At 45.8% G+C, this 20,000-nt stretch overlaps 1 protein-coding gene across 2 annotated transcripts in view; it reads right to left on the reverse strand.

Moving 5' to 3' along the window:
* The window catches only part of LOC112238309 (tyrosine-protein kinase RYK), a 126,593-nt gene that overhangs the window by 28,084 nt on the left and 78,509 nt on the right, over positions 1-20,000 (reverse strand). Inside the window, exons 8-9 of one of the 2 annotated variants that reach the window (XM_042322859.1) lie at positions 10,160-10,243; positions 1-105 (exon numbers count right to left, since the gene is read on the reverse strand). The exon at positions 1-105 is cut by the window's left edge and continues 21 nt beyond it. In XM_042322859.1, the coding sequence (XP_042178793.1) occupies positions 1-105; positions 10,160-10,243 (189 nt within the window). The remainder of the gene's footprint in view (positions 106-10,159; positions 10,244-20,000) is intronic. The other variant, XM_042322860.1, reaches the window with a different exon arrangement.

Genomic DNA, 20,000 nt, shown 5'->3' on the forward strand with positions numbered 1-20,000 from the left:
GAGTGACTCTCAGTCTGGAGATGGAGATGTCTTTGACCTTGGCTTTGGCTTCCAGCAGACTAACACTTCTCAGGTCGTTCTTCTCAATACGCAGTGACGGGTAGCCTTGGAGAGAGAAATACATAAATATATATATATAAAGTTGAAGTCAGAAGGTGACATACACCTTCGCCAAATACATTTCAACTCAGTTTTTCACAATTCCTGAAATGTAATCCTAGTAAAAAAACTGTTTTTGGTCAATTGGGATCACCACTTTAATAGTAGAGAGAATGATTTATTTCAGCTTTTATTTCTTTCATCACATTCCCAGTGGGTCAGAAGTTTTCATACACTCAATTAGTATTTGGTAGCATTGCCTTTAAATTGTATAATTTGGGTCAAAACGTTTCGGGTAGCCTTCCATAAGCTTTCCGCAATAAGTTGGGTGAATTTCGGCCCATTCCTCCTGACAGAGCTGGTGTAACTGAGTCAGATTTGTAGGCCTCCTTGCTCGCACACACTTTTTCAGTTATGACCACAAATTTTCTATAGGATTGAGTTTGTTGACTTTGTCACCTTGACTTTGTTGTCCTTGGGGTCATTGTCCATTACAAATCTGTCGTTCTGCCCCTGAACAGGCAGTTAACCCACTGTTCCTAGGTTAAATAGTTAAATAAAGGTAAAATAAAAAATAAATACAAAAATTTGCGACCAAGCTTTAACTTCCTGACTGATATCTTGAGATGTTGCTTCAATATATTCACATAATTTTCCTTCCTCATAAGGCCATCTATTTTATGAAGTGCACCAGTCCCTCCTGTAGCAAAGCACCCCCACAACATGATGCTGCCACCACCGTGCTTCACGGTTGGGATGGTGTTCTTCGGCTTGCAAGCCTCCCCCTTTTTCCTCCAAACATAGCGATGGTCATTATGGCCAAACAGTTCTATTTTTGTTTCATCAGACCAGAGGACATTTCTCCAAAAAGTATGATCTTTGTCCCCATGTGCAGTTGCAAACCGTAGTCTGGCTTTTTTTATGGCGGTTTTGGAGCAGTGGCTTCTTCCTTGCTTAGAGTCCGTACAGGAGTCGCAGCGATGGGACAAGACTGTAACTACCAATTGGATATCACGGAAAAACAGAAGGTGAGCAATCAGACTGGTGTTAAAGCTACAATCAATTTGTGTTTGAGAACAGCAGCAGAAACAAATGGGAACGCAGAAACCAATTAGACTATCATTCATCTAAATGACCAAAAATGCATGGAAATATCCCAGAACCACTAGCAAAAAAACCTTCAATCTAAGCAGGGACAGCTGGAATTTAATTACACCAGTCCAGGACAAGCTGAACTAAGCTAAGCCCCAGGGATCCATGAGGATGAACATGTCCTGCATGCTAGAGAAACAAAGGGAACACTTAAACAACACAATGTAACTCCAAGTCAATCACACTTCTGTCAAATCAAACTGGCCACTTAGGAAGCAACACTGATTGACAATACATTTCACATGCTGTTGTGCAAATGGAATAGACAACAGGTGGAAATTATAGGCAATTAGCAAGACACCCCTAATAAAGAAGTGGTTCTCCAGGTGGGGACCACAGACCACTTCTCAGTTCCTATGCTTCCTGGCTGATGTTTTGGTCACTTTTGAATGCTGGCGGTGCTTTCACTCTAGTGGTAGCATGAGACGGAGTCTACAACCCACACAAGTGGCTCAGGTAGTGCAGCTCATCAATGCGAGCTGTGGCAAGAAGGTTTGCTGTGTCTGTCAGCGTAGTGCCCAGAGCATGGAGGCGCTACCAGGAGACAGGCCAGTACATCAGGAGACGTGGAGGAGGCCGTAGGAGCGCAACAACCCAGCAGCAGGACCGCTACCTCCGCCTTTGTGCAAGGAGGAGCAGGAGGAGCACTGCCAGAGCCCTGCAAAATTACCTCCAGCAGGCCACAAATGTGCATGTGTCTGCTCAAACGGTCAGAAACAAACTCCATGAGGGTGGTATGAGGGCCCGACGTCCACAGGTGGGGGTTGTGCTTACAGCCCAACACCGTGCAGGACGTTTGGCATTTGCTAGAGAACACCAAGATTGGCAAATTCGCCACTGGTGCCCTGTGCTCTTCACAGATGAAAGCAGGTTCACACTGAGCACATGTGACAGACATGACAGTCTGGAGACGCCGTGGAGAACGTTCTGCTGCCTGCAACATCCTCCAGCATGACGGGTTTGGCGGTGGGTCAGTCATGGTGTGGGGTGGCATTTCTTTGGGGGCCGCACAGCCCTCCATGTGCTCGCCAGAGGTAGCCTGACTGCCATTAGGTACCGAGATGAGATCCTCAGACCCCTTGTGAGACCATATGCTGGTGCGGTTGGCCCTGGGTTCCTCCTAATGCAAGACAAGGCTAGACCTCATGTGGCTGGAGTGTGTCAGCAGTTCCTGCAAGAGGAAGGCATTGATGCTATGGTCTGGCCCGCCCGTTCCCCAGACCTGAATCCAATTGAGCACATCTGGGACATCATGTCTCGCTCCATCCACCAACGCCACGTTGCACCACAGACTGTCCAAGAGTTGGCGGATGCTTTAGTCCAGGTCTGGGAGGAGATCCCTCAGGAGACCATCCGCCACCTCATCAGGAATATGCCCAGGCGTTGTAGGGAGGTCATACAGGCACGTGGAGGCCACACACACTACTGAGCCTAATTTTGACTTGTTTTGGGGACATTACATCAACGTTGGATCAGCCTGTAGTGTGGTTTTCCACTTTAATTTTGAGTGTGACTCCAAATCCAGACCGTCATGGGTTGATAAATTTGATTTTCATTGATATTTTTTGTGTGATTTTGTTGTCAGCACATTAATATATATATATATATATATATTAGATGACTGAAAGGGGTCGCTGTGTTGAAGCCACCCGTGCTCCTTGGTACTCCCGTTGTAAAACATATTTTGGAAGCTCTAGAAATGCATTTATTAAAATTTATTTTTATTTAAATTAAATGTGAGCTAAACATGACTTTTTGTCAATTTTGAAGCATTTAGGTAATTTAAAAACACAAAAGCTTCAAAATCAAAAGTAACAGTCAGTATTTGGTGTGGCCACCAGCTGCATTAAGTACTGCAGTGCATCTCCTCCTCATGGACTGCACCAGATTTGCCCGTTCTTGCTGTGAGATGTTACCCCACTCTTCCATCAAGGCACCTGCAAGTTCCCGGACATTTCTGGGGGGAATGGCACTAGCCCTCACCCTCCAATCCAACAGGTCCCAGACGTGCTCAATGGGTTTGTGATCCGGGCTCTTCGCTGGCCATGGCAGAACACTGACATTCCTGTCTTGCAGGAAATCACACACAGAACGAGCAGTATGGCTGGTGGCATTGTCATGCTGGAGGGTCATGTCAGGATGAGCCTGCAGGAATGGTACCACATGAGGGAGGAGGATGTCGTCCCTGTAACACACAGCGTTGAGATTGCCTGCAATGACAACAAGCTCAGTCCGATGATGCTGTGACACACCGCCCCAGACCATGACGGACCCTTCACCTCCACATCGATCCCGCTCCAGAGTACAGTGTAACGTTCATTCCTGCGACAAAAAATGCGAGTCCGACCATCACCCCTGGTGAGACAAAACCGCGACTTGTCAGTGAAGAGCACTTTTTGCCAGTCCTGTCTGGTCCAGCGACGGTGGGTTTGTGCCCATAGGCGACGTTGTTGCGGGTGATGTCTGGTGAGGACCGGCCTTACAACAGGCCTACAAGCCCTGAGCCCAGCCTCTCTCAGCCTATTGAGGACAGTCTGAGGACTGATGGAGGGATTGTGCCTTCCTGGTGTAACTCGGGCAGTTGTTGTTGCCATCCTGTACCTGTCCCGCATGTGTGATGTTCGGATGTACCGATCATGTGCAGGTGTTGTTACATGTGGTCTGCCACTGTGAGGACAATCAGCTGTCCGTCCTGTCTCCCTGTAGCTCTGTCTCAGGTGTCTCACAGTACGGACATTGCAATTAATTTACCTGGCCACGTCTGCAGTCCTCATGCCTCCTTGCAGCATGCCTAAGGCACATTCACGCAGATGAGCAGGGACCCTGAGTATCTTTCTTTTGGTGAGAGTCAGTAGAAAGGCCTCTTTAGTGTCAGAGCGTTGGACTAGTAACCGAAAGGTTGCAAGTTCGAATCCCGACCTGACAAGGTACATATCTGTCGTTCTGCCCCTGAACAGGCAGTTAACCCACTGTTCCTAGGCAGTCATTGAAAATAAGAATTTGTTCTTAACTGACTTGCCTAGTTAAATAAAAGGTAAAAAATAATTAAATTGCCTACCGTCTGTAAGCTGTTAGTGTCTAAACGACCGTTCCACAGGTGCATGTCCATTAATTGTTTATGGTTCATTGAACAACCATGGGAAACAGTGTTTAAACCCTTTACAATGAAGATCTGTGAAGTTATTTGGATTTTTACGAATTATCTTTGAAAGACAGGGTCCTGAAAAAGGGACGTTTTTGTTGTTGTTGCTGAGTTTAGAAACAAAACATAAAAGGCTCGATAATTCATCAAGGTCATGTTAACTGATGATGTCATCTCATAGAACACTATAAGACCTCCTAAGTTAATCTCAGATGTTATTTTCAGATCTTTCCCCCGTAGGGATGGCTGAACGAACCAGAGGTAACTCATTTCCTGGTTTTAGGACGACAAGTTGGCGAGCTCTTTATAGGACGTTCCAACTCAACTCCACTGTTTGTTCATTGTCCCCCTCTAATCAGGACCTGGTTTAGACCTGGGACACCAGGTGGGTGATTCCCCTCTAGTCAGGGACTGATTTAGACCTGGGACACCAGGTGGGTGATTCCCCTCTAATCAGGGACTGGTTTAGACCTGGGACACCAGGTGGGTGATTCCCCTCTAATCAGGGACTGGTTTAGACCTGGGACACCAGGCGGGTGATTCCCCCTAATCAGGGACTGATTTAATCAGGGACTGATTTAGACCTGGGACACCAGGTGGGTGATTCCCCTCTAATCAGGGACTGATTTAGACCTGGGACACCAGGCGGGTGATTCCTCTCTAATCAGGGGCTGATTTAGACCTGGGACACCAGGTGGGTGATTCCCCTCTAATCAGGGACTGATTTAGACCTGGGACACCAAGTGGGTGATTCCCCTCTAATCAGGGACTGGTTTAGACCTGGGACACCAGGTGGGTGATTCCCCTCTAATCAGGGACTGGTTTAGACCTGGGACACCAGGCGGGTGATTCCTCTCTAATCAGGGGCTGATTTAGACCTGGGACACCAGGTAGGTGATTCCCATTTAATCAGGGCCTGATTTAGACCTGGGACACCAGGTGGGTGATTCCCCTCTAATCAGGGACTGATTTAGACCTGGGACACCAGGTGGGTGATTCCCCTCTAATCAGGGACTGATTTAGACCTGGGACACCAGGTGGGTGATTCCCCTCTAATCAGGGACTGATTTAGACCTGGGACACCAGGTGGGTGATTCCCCTCTAATCAGGGACTGGTTTAGACCTGGGACACCAGGTGGGTGATATTAATTATCAGGTAGAACAAAAAAACAGCAGTCTCCGGACCTCGTAGGATGAGAGTTGAGTAGCCTTGATATAGGACGAGCCCAAAGAAATGCTTGATGAACTTCAAGAACCTCAATCACATGATGTCATGCAACCGTGAGGTCAGGTTTGGTATATGACTTAATTATATACAGAGGCTTCAACTAATCCACAACAACACTGCCAGGGTCCTGACCAGGACCAAGAAGTCAGACCACATCGAGCTGATCCTGGCCCAACGCCACTGGCTACTGGTCAACTACAGGATCCACATCAAAATCCTCATGCTTGTATTTAAAGCCTTGAATGGACTTATATTTATTATGGATTGCCTTGGCAGCAGCTACTCTTCCTGGGGTTTATTATGGATCCCCATTAGTTCCTGCCAAGGCAGCAGATATTCTTCCTGGAGTTAATTATGGATCCCCATTAGTTCCTGCCAAGGCAGCAGCTACTCTTCCTGGGGTTTATTATGGATCCCCATTAGTTCCTGCCAAGGCAGCAGCTACTCTTCCTGGGGTTTATTATGGATCCCCATTAGTTCCTGCCAAGGCAGCAGCTACTCTTCCTGGGGTTTATTATGGATCTCATAACACACTCAGGACTCCACCACTACCACATATCTGAAATACAAAATCCATGTGTAAGTGTGTGTATAGTGCATATGTACAGTACCAGTCAAAAGTTTTATTCAAGAGTATTTCGTTTTTACTATTTTCTACATTGTAGAATAATGAAGACATCAAAACTATGAAATAACACATATGGAATCATGTAGTAACCAAAACAGTGTTAAAACACATCAAAATACATTTTATTTGAGAGTCTTCAAAGTAGCCACCCTTTGCCTTGATGACAGCTTTGCACACTCTAGGCATTCTCTCAACCAGCTTCATGAGGTAGTCACCTGGATTGCATTTCAATTAACAGGTGTGCCTTGTTAAAAGTTAATTAGTGGAATTTCTTTCCTTCTTAATGCGTTTGAGCCAAATCTGTTGTGTTGTGACAAGGTTGGGGGCGTATACAGAAGCCTTATTTGGTAAAAGACCAAATCCATAATATGGCAAGAACAGCTCAAACAAGAAAAGAGAAATGACAGTCCATCATTACTTTAGACATGAAGGTCAGTCAATGTGGAAGATGTCAAGAACTTTTAAAGTATCTTCAAGTGCAGTCTCAAGAACCATCAAGCACTATTTTTTTATTTGACCTTTATTTAACCAGGCAAGTCAGTTAAGAACACATTCATGCCTGTTCTGGGGAAGAACGACAGATTTGTATCTTGTCAGCTCGGGGATTTGAACTAGTCCAACACTAGGCTACCCTGCCGCCCTATGATGAAACTGGCTCTCATGAGGACCGCCACAGGAAAGGAAGAGACAGTTACCTCTGCTGCAGAGGTTCAGAGTTACCAGCCTCAGAAATGGCAGCCCAAATAAATGCTCCACAGAGTACATCTCAACATCAACTGTTCAGAAGAGACTGTGATTCAGGTCGATTTGAAACCACTACAAAAGGACACCAATAATAAGAAGAGACTTGCTTGGGCCAAGAAACATGAACAATGGACATTAGACTGCTGGGAATCTGTCTGCTGAGTCCAAATTTGAGATTTTTGGTTCCAACCGCCATGTCTTTGTGAGACGGAGAGAAGGTGAACGGATGCTCTCTGCATGTGTGGTTCCTACCGTGAAGCATGGAGGAGGTGGTGTGATGGTGCTTTGCTGGTGACACTGTCTGTGATTTATTTAGAATTCAAGGCACACTTAACCAGCATGGCAACCAGCATGGCAACCAGCATGGCAACCAGCATGGCAACCAGCATGGCAACCAGCATGGCAACCAGCATGGCTACCAGCATGGCTACCAGCATGGCTACCAGCATGGCTACCAGCATGGCTACCAGCATGGCTACCAGCATGGCTATCAGCATGGCTATCAGCATGGCTACCAGCATGGCTACCAGCATGGCTACCAGCATGGCTATCAGCATGGCTATCAGCATGGCTATCAGCATGGCTATCAGCATGGCTATCAGCATGGCTATCAGCATGGCTATCAGCATGGCTACCTCTGCAGCGATACACCTTCACATTTGTGTTGCGCTTAGTGGGACAATCATTTGTTTTCCAACAAGACAATGACCCAACACATCTCCAGGCTGTGTAATGGCTCTTTGACCAAGAAGGAGAGTGTTGGAGTGCTGCATCAGATGACCTGGCCTCCACAATCACACGACCTCAAATTAATTGAGATGGTTTGGGATGAGTTGGACCGCAGAGGGAAGGAAAAGTAGTCAACAAGTGCTCAGCATATGTGGGAACTCCTTCAAGACGGTTGAAAAAGCATTCCAGGTGACGTTGGTTGAGAGAATAACAAGAGAGTGCAAAGCTGGCATCAAGGCAAAGGGTGGCAACTTTGAAGAATCTAAACTATATTTGGATTGGTTTAACACTTTGTTTGGTTACTACGCGATTCCATATGTTTTATTTCATAGTTTTGATGTCTTCACTAATATTCTACAATGTAGAAAATAGTAAAAATAAAGAAGAAACCTTGAATGAGTAGGTGTGTCTAAACTTGTTTTTTTATATATATATTTTTTTTATCAGTAGATTTTTGAGATGACTAATGAAAAGCGCTATACAAATTAAAAGTATTATTATGACGTAAATATAGAATAGAGAAAACCATAAGTAGCATATTTTCTGTCATGTATTCTGAGATATAGGTGTGGGTGTGAGCAGACAGTAGGCCTTTAGTATTACACAAAGAGTTGCTGCCCCCTAGTGGGAAAACAGAGAATACTAATCTGCACAAAACCTTGGAACACCTGTCTGTCTGAGAGAGAGAGAAACTGCACAGCAAGATTGATTCAATCAAACACACATACCGAAAGGTAGAAAAACTAAGCACTGTTAGTGAATTGACTGTATGCAGCGAATAACAGCATCGGTCATGTGGGATGGACAAGCTACCCAGTTCATTTAGTCATGTGGGCTGGACTAGCTACCCAGTTCATTTAGTCTTGTGGGCTGGACTAGCTACCCAGTTCATTTAGTCATGTGGGATGGACTAGCTACCCAGTTCATTTAGTCATGTGGGCTGGACTAGCTACCCAGTTCATTTAGTCATGTGGGATGGACTAGCTACCCAGTTCATTTAGTCATGTGGGAGCTGGACTAGCTACCCAGTTCATTTAGTCATGTGGGATGGACTAGCTACCCAGTTCATTTAGTCATGTGGGATGGACTAGCTACCCAGTTCATTTAGTCATGTGGGCTGGACTAGCTACCCAGTTCATTTAGGCATGTGGGCTGGACTAGCTACCCAATTCATTTAGGCATGTGGGCTAGACTAGCTACCCAGTTCATTTAGTCATGTGGGCTGGACTAGCTACCCAGTTCATTTAGTCATGTGGGCTGGACTAGCTACCCAGTTCATTTAGTCATGTGGGCTGGACTAGCTACCCAATTCATTTAGGCATGTGGGCTGGCCTAGCTACCCAGTTCATTTAGTCATGTGGGCTGGACTAGCTACCCAGTTCATTTAGTCATGTGGGCTGGACTAGCTACCCAGTTCATTTAGTCATGTGGGCTGGACTAGCTACCCAGTTCATTTAGTCATGTGGGCTGGACTAGCTACCCAGTTCATTTAGTCATGTGGGCTGGACTAGCTACCTAGTTCATTTAGTCATGTGGGCTGGACTAGCTACCCAATTCATTTAGGCATGTGGGCTGGCCTAGCTACCCAGTTCATTTAGTCATGTGGGCTGGACTAGCTACCCAGTTCATTTAGTCATGTGGGCTGGACTAGCTACCCAGTTCATTTAGTCATGTGGGCTGGACTAGCTACCCAGTTCATTTAGTCATGTGGGCTAGACTAGCTACCCAGTTCATTTAGTCATGTGGGCTGGACTAGCTACCCAGTTCATTTAGTCATGTGGGCTGGACTAGCTACCCAGTTCATTTAGTCATGTGGGCTGGACTAGCTACCCAGTTCATTTAGTCATGTGGGCTGGACTAGCTACCCAGTTCATTTAGTCATGTGGGATGGACTAGCTACCCAGTTCATTTAGTCATGTGGGCTAGACTAGCTACGTAGTTCATTTAGTCATGTAGCTGGACTAGCTACCCAGTTCATTTAGTCCTGTAGCTGGACTAGCTACCCAGTTCACTTAGTCATGTGGGATGGACTAGCTACCCAGTTCACTCAGTCATGTGGGATGGACTAGCTACCCAGTTCACTCAGTCATGTGGGATGGACTAGCTACCCAGTCCACTCAGTCATGTAGCTGGACAAGCTACCCAGTCCACTCAGTCATGTAGCTGGACAAGCTACCCAGTCCACTCAGTCATGTAGCTGGATTGTTACCCAGTTGACTCAGTCATGTAGCTGGACAAGCTACCCAGTCACTGTGGAAGTAGGTCTACAGCGTGACTAGATGACAAATCAACATGGGAATGAATGAGTGAGGTGGTTAGTAGCAGGTGTGCTACAGGTATGTAGCAGGTGAACAGGTATGTAGCAGGTGAACAGGTATGTAGCAGGTGAACAGGTGGACCCCATGATAAGACTGGAATGGACCACACGTGGACTTACTTCTGGTTTCATGGATGGGGGCACCAGGGTTTGGGAAGGTGGCGGCAGCAAGCTGGAGAATGGGTGCAGTGCCAGGGTGATGGTCTGATGATGAGAGGACAGGGGGATAGAGGGAGGGCGAGAGAGAGAGAGAGAGAGAGAGAGAGAGAGAGAGAGAGAGAGAGGGGACGGGGGAGGATGAGAGAGAGAGGGAGGTAGGGAGAGAGGAAGGGTTGGAGAGAGAGGGAGAGAGGAAGGGTTGGAGAGCGAGAGAGAGAGAGGGAGAGATGGACGGACGGGGAGGGGTGAGGGTGAGAAAGGGAGGGAGAGAAAGGAGGGTTGGAGAGAGAGGGAGACAGAGAGAGATTGAGGTGAATAAGGGGCTGGGTAAATGGCTGGTGGTGAATGGTATCATTGAAGCAGCAGCCACAAGACAATGATGTGCAGTATGAGGACACAGCCACAAGATGGCCACAGTGTACATACAACTAACACACCTGGTCGTCTAGGTCTTACACCACTGTGTAAGACCGTCTGATACACGTGTGAACCTCATTCAACAAAGGGTAGAGTATCTGATGGTTTTCACTCCTCCCTTGTACTTGACTGATGAATTAAGGTCACTAATTAATAAATAACTCCGCTCACCTGGTCGTCTATGTCTCAGTAAGGAACTCCCCTCACCTGGTCGTCTATGTCTCAGTAAGGAACTCCCCTCACCTGGTTGTCTAGGTCTCAGTAAGGAACTCCCTTCACCTGGTTGTCTAGGTCTCATTAAGGAACTCCTCTCACCTGGTTGTCTAGGTCTCAGTAAGGAACTCCCCTCACCTGGTTGTCTAGGTCTCAGTAAGGAACCCCTCACCTGGTTGTCTAGGTCTCAGTAAGGAACCCCTCACCTGGTTGTCTAGGTCTCAGTAAGGAACTCCCTCACCTGGTTGTCTAGGTCTCAGTAAGGAACTCACCTCACCTGGTTGTCTAGGTCTTAGTAAGGAACCCTCACCTGGTTGTCTAGGTCTCAGTAAGGAACCCTCACCTGGTTGTCTAGGTCTCAGTAAGGAACTCACCTCACCTGGTTGTCTAGGTCTCAGTAAGGAACTCACCTCACCTGGTTGTCTAGGTCTCAGTAAGGAACCCTCACCTGGTTGTCTAGGTCTCAGTAAGGAACTCTCACCTGGTTGTCTAGGTCTCAGTAAGGAACTCTCACCGGGTTGTCTAGGTCTCAGTAAGGAACCCTCACCTGGTTGTCTAGGTCTCAGTAAGGAACTCACCTCACCTGGTTGTCTAGGTCTCAGTAAGGAACCCTCACCTGGTTGTCTAGGTCTCAGTAAGGAACCCTCACCTGGTTGTCTAGGTCTCAGTAAGGAACCCTCACCTGGTTGTCTAGGTCTCAGTAAGGAACCCTCACCTGGTTGTCTAGGTCTCAGTAAGGAACTCCCCTCACCTGGTTGTCTAGGTCTTAGTAAGGAACCCTCACCTGGTTGTCTAAGTCTCAGTAAGGAACTCCCCTCACCTGGTTGTCTAGGTCTTAGTAAGGAACTCCGCTCACCTGGTTGTCTAGGTCTTAGTAAGGAACTCCGCTCACCTGGTTGTCTAGGTCTTAGTAAGGAACCCTCACCTGGTTGTCTAGGTCTCAGTAAGGAACTCCCCTCACCTGGTTGTCTAGGTCTCAGTAAGGAACTCCCCTCACCTGGTTGTCTAGGTCTTAGTAAGGAACTCCGCTCACCTGGTTGTCTAGGTCTTAGTAAGGAACTCCGCTCACCTGGTTGTCTAGGTCTCAGTAAGGAACTCCCCTCACCTGGTTGTCTAGGTCTCAGTAAGGAACTCCCCTCACCTGGTTGTCTAGGTCTTAGTAAGGAACTCCGCTCACCTGGTTGTCTAGGTCTCAGTAAGGAACTCCGCTCACCTGGTCGTCTAGGTCTCAGTAAGGAACTCCGCTCACCTGGTCGTCTAGGTCTCAGTAAGGAACTCCACTCACCTGGTCGTCTAGGTCTCAGTAAGGAACTCCCCTCACCTGGTCGTCTAGGTCTCAGTAAGGAACTCCCCTCACCTGGTCGTCTAGGTCTCAGTAAGGAACTCCCTCAACTGGTCGTCTAGGTCTCAGTAAGGAACTCCCCTCACCTGGTCGTCTAGGTCTTAGTAAGGAACCCTCACCTGGTTGTCTAGGTCTTAGTAAGGAACTCCCTCACCTGGTTGTCTAGGTCTCAGTAAGGAACCCTCACCTGGTTGTCTAGGTCTCAGTAAGGAACCCCTCACCTGGTCGTCTAGGTCTCAGTAAGGAACCCCTCACCTGGTCGTCTAGGTCTCAGTAAGGAACCCCTCACCTGGTCGTCTAGGTCTCAGTAAGGAACCCCTCACCTGGTCGTCTAGGTCTCAGTAAGGAACCCCTCACCTGGTCGTCTAGGTCTTAATTGAAAGGAAAAACCGAAGAACTGCAGACACTCGGCCCTCTATAGAATGAGTTTGACACCTCTGGTCTAATAGAATGAATGGAAATGGTGGTGTGGATAGACATTTATGGATTAAAGTGGAAAATAATGGCTATATAATACTCCATCCAAACCAAAAAAAGTAAATCAACTTTTGAAGTAGGTAGGTTTTTCATTCATCCCCAATGTGTATTGAAAAGTGACTCGGTCAACTCTCCTATTGGACAATACATTTACCCACCAGGACCCTGGATCAGCCCCCCCCCTCTCTACCACCAGGACCCTGGATCAGCCCTCTCTCTACCACCAGGACCCTGGATCAGCCCTCTCTCTACCACCAGGACCCTGGATCAGCCCTCTCTCTACCACCAGGACCCTGGAGTACCCTGGATCAGCTCCCTCTCTACAACCAGTACCCTGGATCAGCATCCCTCTCTACCACCAGTACCCTGGATCAGCTGCCTCTCTACCACCAGTACCCTGGATCAGCTGCCTTTCTACCACCAGTACCCTGGATCAGCTGCCTCTCTACCACCAGTACCCTGGATCAGCTGCCTCTCTACCACCAGTACCCTGGATCAGCTGCCTCTCTACCACCAGTACCCTGGATCAGCATCCCTCTCTACCAGGCAGGAAAATTGGAAGTGTTTTTGTTAGAGCCACCATTATACTGTCTGACTAAAATCACAACACTGACCCCTGCTGGAGTCTAAATTGTAAAATAACGAATTGAGTCCTCGCGTCCGCTGTCAAATCAAATGTTACTTATCACATGCGCCAAATCACATGCGCCAAATCACATGCGCCAAATCACAATATAAAAGAAACATGCAACAATTTTACTGAGTTACAGTTCATATAAGGAAATCAGTCAATTTACATAAATTCATTCGGCCCTAATCTATGGATTTCACATGACTGGGAATACAGACTGGTCACAGATACTTAAAAACAAAGTAGGGGCGTGGATCAGAAAACCAGTTAGTATCTGGTGTGACCACCATTTGCCTCATGCAGCTCAACACATCTCCTTCACATAGAGTTGATCAGGCTGCTGATTGTGGCCTGTGGAATGTTGTCCCACTCCTCTTCAATGGATGTGTGAAGATGCTGGATATTGGAGGGAACTGGAATACGCTGTCGCTCTGCTCGGACCTCATCCAAGAGGTTTTGAGTAGAACGTGAGAAGAGAGGAGTATCTCCTGATCCGAATGGTTCATAACTACACTAGTACTACTAACACAAAATCAGGATATCAGAGAGCACCCTGGCTCCTCCCTCCTAGCAGGAGATATTACTACAATAGAGAATTGTACTACTACCCCAAATCCACCATCTCATCTCAGATATGTTGAGAGGACAAGACAAATGGACCGTAAACCCACCGGGCCAGAGGGACCGCAAACCCACCAGACGGACCATAAACCCACCACCAGACGGACCATAAACCCACCAGACGGACCATAAACCCACCAGACGGACCATAAACCCACCAGACGGACCATAAACCCACCGGGCCAGACGGACCGCAAACCCACCGGCCCAGACGGATCTTGAACCCACCGGGCCAGGCGGACCGTAAACCCACCGGCCCAGACGGACCGTAAACCCACCGGCCCAGACGGACCGTAAACCCACCGGCCCAGACGGACCGTAAACCCACCGGCCCAGACGGACCGTAAACCCACCGGCCCAGACGGACCGTAAACCCACCGGCCCAGACGGACCGTAAACCCACCGGCCCAGACAGACCGTAAACCCACCGGCCCAGAGGCTGCGTTCCAAATGGCACCAAATTCTCTATGGTGCCCTACTTCTGATCAGGACCCATAGGACTGGTAGAAAGTAGTGCCCTACTTCTGATCAGGACCCATAGGACTGGTAGAAAGTAGTGCCCTACTTCTGATCAGGACCCATAGGACTGGTAGAAAGTAGTGCCCTACTTCTGATCAGGACCCATAGGACTGGTAGAAAGTAGTGCCCTACTTCTGAGCAGGACCCATAGGACTGGTAGAAAGTAGTGCCCTACTTCTGAGCAGGACCCATAGGAATGGTAGAAAGTAGTGCCCTACTTCTGATCAGGACCCATAGGACTGGTAGAAAGTAGTACCCTACTTCTGATCAGGACCCATAGGACTGGTAGAAAGTAGTGCCCTACTTCTGAGCAGGACCCATAGGAATGGTAGAAAGTAGTGCCCTACATAGGGATAGATTGCCATTTAAGGACCTGGATGCCACAGAAATCCTGTCTTGTTTATCCCAACCGTCAGACACCAGTTTAGCTAATGAGATGATTCCCCATCACAGACATTATCTTGTTTGGTGGAGGAATGCAGCTCAGTAGATCAGGCTGTCGGGAGGAGGAAGAGGAAATGGAGGAAGAGAGACACAGACAGACATATGACCATGTCCCATTATACCAGAACCCTCCCTGAAGCTATAAAGACAGCACCAAGCAGGACTTGGCATCCACCGCTTACATCACCACCTAATACAGTTGAAGTTGGAAGTTTACATACACTTAGGTTGGAGTCATTTTTCAACCACTCCACAAATTTCTTGTTAACAAACTATAGTTTTGGCAAGTTGGTTAGGACATCTACTAAGTCATTTTTCCAACAATTGTTTACAGACAGATTATTTCACTTATAATTCACTGTATCACAATTCCAGTGGGTCAGAAGTTTACATACACTAAGTTGACTGTGCCTTTAAACAGCTTGGAAAATTCCAGAAAATTATGTCATGGCTTTAGAAGCTTCTGATAGGCTAATTGACATCATTTGAGTCAATTAGGGGTGTACCTGTGGATGTATTTCAAGGCCTACCTTCAAACTCGGTGCCTCTTTGCTTGACATAATGGGAAAATCAAAAAGAAATCAGCCAAGACCTCAGAAAACAATTGTAGACCTCCACAAGTCTGGTTCATCCTTGGGAGCAATTTCCAAACGCCTGAAGGTACCACGTTCATCTGTACAAACAATAGTACGCAAGTATAAACACCATAAACACACAGCCGTCATACCGCTCAGGAAGGAGACGCGTTCTGTCTCCTAGAGATTAACGTACTTTGGTGAAAAAATTGCAAATCAATCACAGAACAGCAAAGGACCTTGTGAAGATGCTGGAGGAAACCGGTACAAAAGTATCTATATCCACAGTAAAACGAGTCCTACATCGACATAACCTGAAAGGTCGCTCAGCAAGAAAGAAGCCACTGCTCCAAAACCGCCATAAAAAAGCCAAACTACGGTTTGCAACTGCACATGGGGACAAAGATCGTACTTTTTGGAGAAATGTCCTCTGGTCTGATGAAACAAAAATAGAACTGTTTGGCCATAATGACCATCGTTATGTTTGGAGGGAAAAGGGGGATGCTTGCAAGCTGAAGAACACCATCCCAACTGTGAAGCATGAGGGTGGCAGCATCATGTTGTGGGGGTGCTTTACTGCAGGAGGGACTGGTGCACTTCACAAAATAGATGGGCTCATGAGGAAGGAAAATTATGTGGATATATTGAAGCAACATCTCAAGATATCAGTCAAGTTAAAGCTTGGTCGCAAATGGGTCTTCCAAATGGACAATGACCCCAAGCATCCTTCCAAAGTTGTGGCAAAATGGCTTAAGGACAACAATGTCAAGGTATTGGAGTGGCCATCACAAAGCCCTGACCTCAATCCTATAGAAAATTTATGGGCAGAACTGAAAAAGTGTGTGCAAACAAGGAGGCCGAATGAACCTGACTCAGTTACACCAGCTCTGTCAGGAAGAATGGGCCAAAATTCACCCTACTTATTGTGGGAAGCTTGTGGAAGACTTCCCGAAACATTTGACCCAAATGAAATAATTTAAAGGCAATGCTACCGACACATTGGTGCGGCTGGCTTCCGGGTTGGATGGCGCTGTGTTAAGAAGCAGTGCGGCTTGGTTGGGTTGTGTATCGGAGGACGCATGACTTTCAACCTTCGTCTCTCCCGAGCCCTACGGGAGTTGTAGCGATGAGATAAGATAGTAGCTACTAAAACAATTGGATACCACGAAATTGGGGAGAATTTCAGTCTCCTTTGTGCTGCATGGCAGGCATTATTATTATTATTTTTTTATATACATATATATTTATAAAAAAATCATAATAATGCCTGCCATGCAGCATAAAGGAGACTGACTGGGGCTGTATCAAAGAGTTAACAGCCAATGTCCTAAGGAGCTCTCCAAAACAACTTGTTAGACCAGGACAATGACAGAACCTCTTAGCTACTGCAGCAGATACCATGAGACGTTACCAGATACGACACGATGCTACTGGATACTATAAGAAATGACTGGACAAGATGTGACTGGAAACTATACTATGTTGCTGGATAAGAAGTGACTGGATAAGACGTTACCGGATACTATACGATGTTACTGGACACTATACGATGTTACTGGACACTATACGATGTTACTGGACACTATACGATGTTACTGGACACTATACGATGTTACTGGACACTATACGATGTTACTGGATACGAGACAATGTTACTGGATACGAGACAATGTTACTGGATACTATACGATGTTACTGGATAAGACATTACTGGATACTATACGATGTTACTGGACACTATACGACGTTACCGGATAGTATACGATGTTAATGGATAAGACGTTACCGGATACTATACGATGTTACTGGATAAGACGTTACTGGACACTGTACGATGTTACTGGATACTATACGATGTTACTGGATACTATACGATGTGACTGGATAAGACATTACTGGATACTATACGATGTTACTGGATAAGACATTGTTACTGGACACTATACGATGTTACTGGATAAGACATTGTTACTGGACACTATACGATGTTACCGGATACTATACGATGTTACCGGATACTATACGATGTTACCGGATACTATACGATGTTACCGGATACTATACGATGTTACTGGATACTATACGATGTTACTGGATACTATACGATGTTACTGGACACTATACGATGTTACTGGATAACACGTTACTGGATACTATACGATGTTACTGGATACTATACGATGTGACTGGATACTGTACGATGTGACTGGATACTGTACGATGTGACTGGATACTGTACGATGTTACTGGATACTGTACGATGTTACTGGATACTGTACGATGTTACTGGATACTGTACGATGTTACTGGACACTGTACGATGTTACTGGACACTGTACGATGTTACTGGACACTATACGATGTTACTGGACACTATACGATGTGACTGGATACTATACGATGTGACTGGATACTATACGATGTGACTGGATACTATACGATGTTACTGGATACTATACGATGTTACTGGATACTGTACGATGTTACTGGATACTGTACGATGTTACTGGATACTGTACGATGTTACCGGATACTATACGATGTTACTGGATACTATACGATGTTACTGGATACTATACGATGTTACTGGATACTATACGATGTTACTGGATACTATACGATGTTACTGGATAAGACATTACTGGATACTATACGATGTTACTGGATACTATACGATGTTACTGGATACTATACGATGTTACTGGATAAGACATTACTGGATACTATACGATGTTACTGGATACTGTACAATGTTACTGGATACTATACGATGTTACTGGATAAGACATTACTGGGATACTATACGATGTTACTGGATAAGACATTACTGGGATACTATACGATGTTACTGGATAAGACATTACTGGATACTATACGATGTTACTGGATACTATACGATGTTACTGGATACTATACGATGTTACTGGATAAGACATTACTGGATACTATACGATGTTACTGGATACTATACGATGTTACTGGATACTATACGATGTTACTGGACACTGTACGATGTGACTGGATACTGTACGATGTTACTGGACACTGTACGATGTTACTGGAAACTATACGATGTTACTGGATACTATACGATGTTACTGGACACTATACGATGTTACTGGATACTATACAATGTTACTGGATACTATACGATGTGACTGGATAAGACGATGTTACTGGATACTATACGATGTGACTGGATACTGTACGATGTTACTGGATAAGACGATGTGGCTGGATACTGTGCGATGTTACTGGATACTGTGCGATGTTACTGGATACTGTGCGATGTTACTGGATACTGTACGATGTTACTGGATACAATACGATGTTACTGGATACTATACGATGTTACTGGACACTATACGATGTTACTGGACACTATACGATGTTACTGGACACTATACGATGTTACTGGATAAGACATTACTGGGATACTATACGATGTTACTGGATAAGACATTACTGGACACTATACGATGTTACTGGATACTATACGATGTTACTGGACACTATACGATGTTACTGGATAACACGTTACTGGATACTATACGATGTTACTGGATACTGTACGATGTTACTGGATACTGTACGATGTTACTGGATACTGTACGATGTTACTGGACACTGTACGATGTTACCGGACACTGTACGATGTTACTGGACACTGTACGATGTTACTGGACACTGTACGATGTTACTGGACACTGTACGATGTTACTGGACACTATACGATGTGACTGGATACTATACGATGTGACTGGATACTATACGATGTGACTGGATACTATACGATGTTACTGGATACTGTACGATGTTACTGGATACTGTACGATGTTACTGGATACTGTACGATGTTACTGGATACTGTACGATGTTACTGGATACTGTACGATGTTACTGGATACTGTACGATGTTACTGGATACTGTACGATGTTACTGGATACTGTACGATGTTACTGGACACTATACGATGTTACTGGATAACACGTTACTGGATACTACACGATGTTACTGGATACTATACGATGTGACTGGATACTGTACGATGTGACTGGATACTGTACGATGTTACTGGATACTGTACGATGTTACTGGATACTATACAATGTTACTGGATACTGTACGATGTTACTGGATACTGTACGATGTTACTGGATACTATACAATGTTACTGGATACTGTACGATGTTACTGGATACTGTACGATGTTACTGGACACTGTACGATGTTACTGGACACTGTACGATGTTACTGGACACTATACGATGTTACTGGATACTATACGATGTGACTGGATACTATACGATGTGACTGGATACTATACGATGTTACTGGATACTGTACGATGTTACTGGATACTGTACGATGTTACTGGACACTATACGATGTTACTTGATACTATACGATATTACTGGATAAGACGTTACTGGATACTGTACGATGTTACTGGATACTATACGATGTTACTGGATAAGACATTACTGGACACTATACGATGTTACTGGATACTATACGATGTTACTGGATACTATACGATGTGACTGGATACTATACGATGT

Source organism: Oncorhynchus tshawytscha, linkage group LG06 (genome assembly GCF_018296145.1).
Source record: "Oncorhynchus tshawytscha isolate Ot180627B linkage group LG06, Otsh_v2.0, whole genome shotgun sequence".
Taxonomy (NCBI): domain Eukaryota; kingdom Metazoa; phylum Chordata; class Actinopteri; order Salmoniformes; family Salmonidae; genus Oncorhynchus; species Oncorhynchus tshawytscha.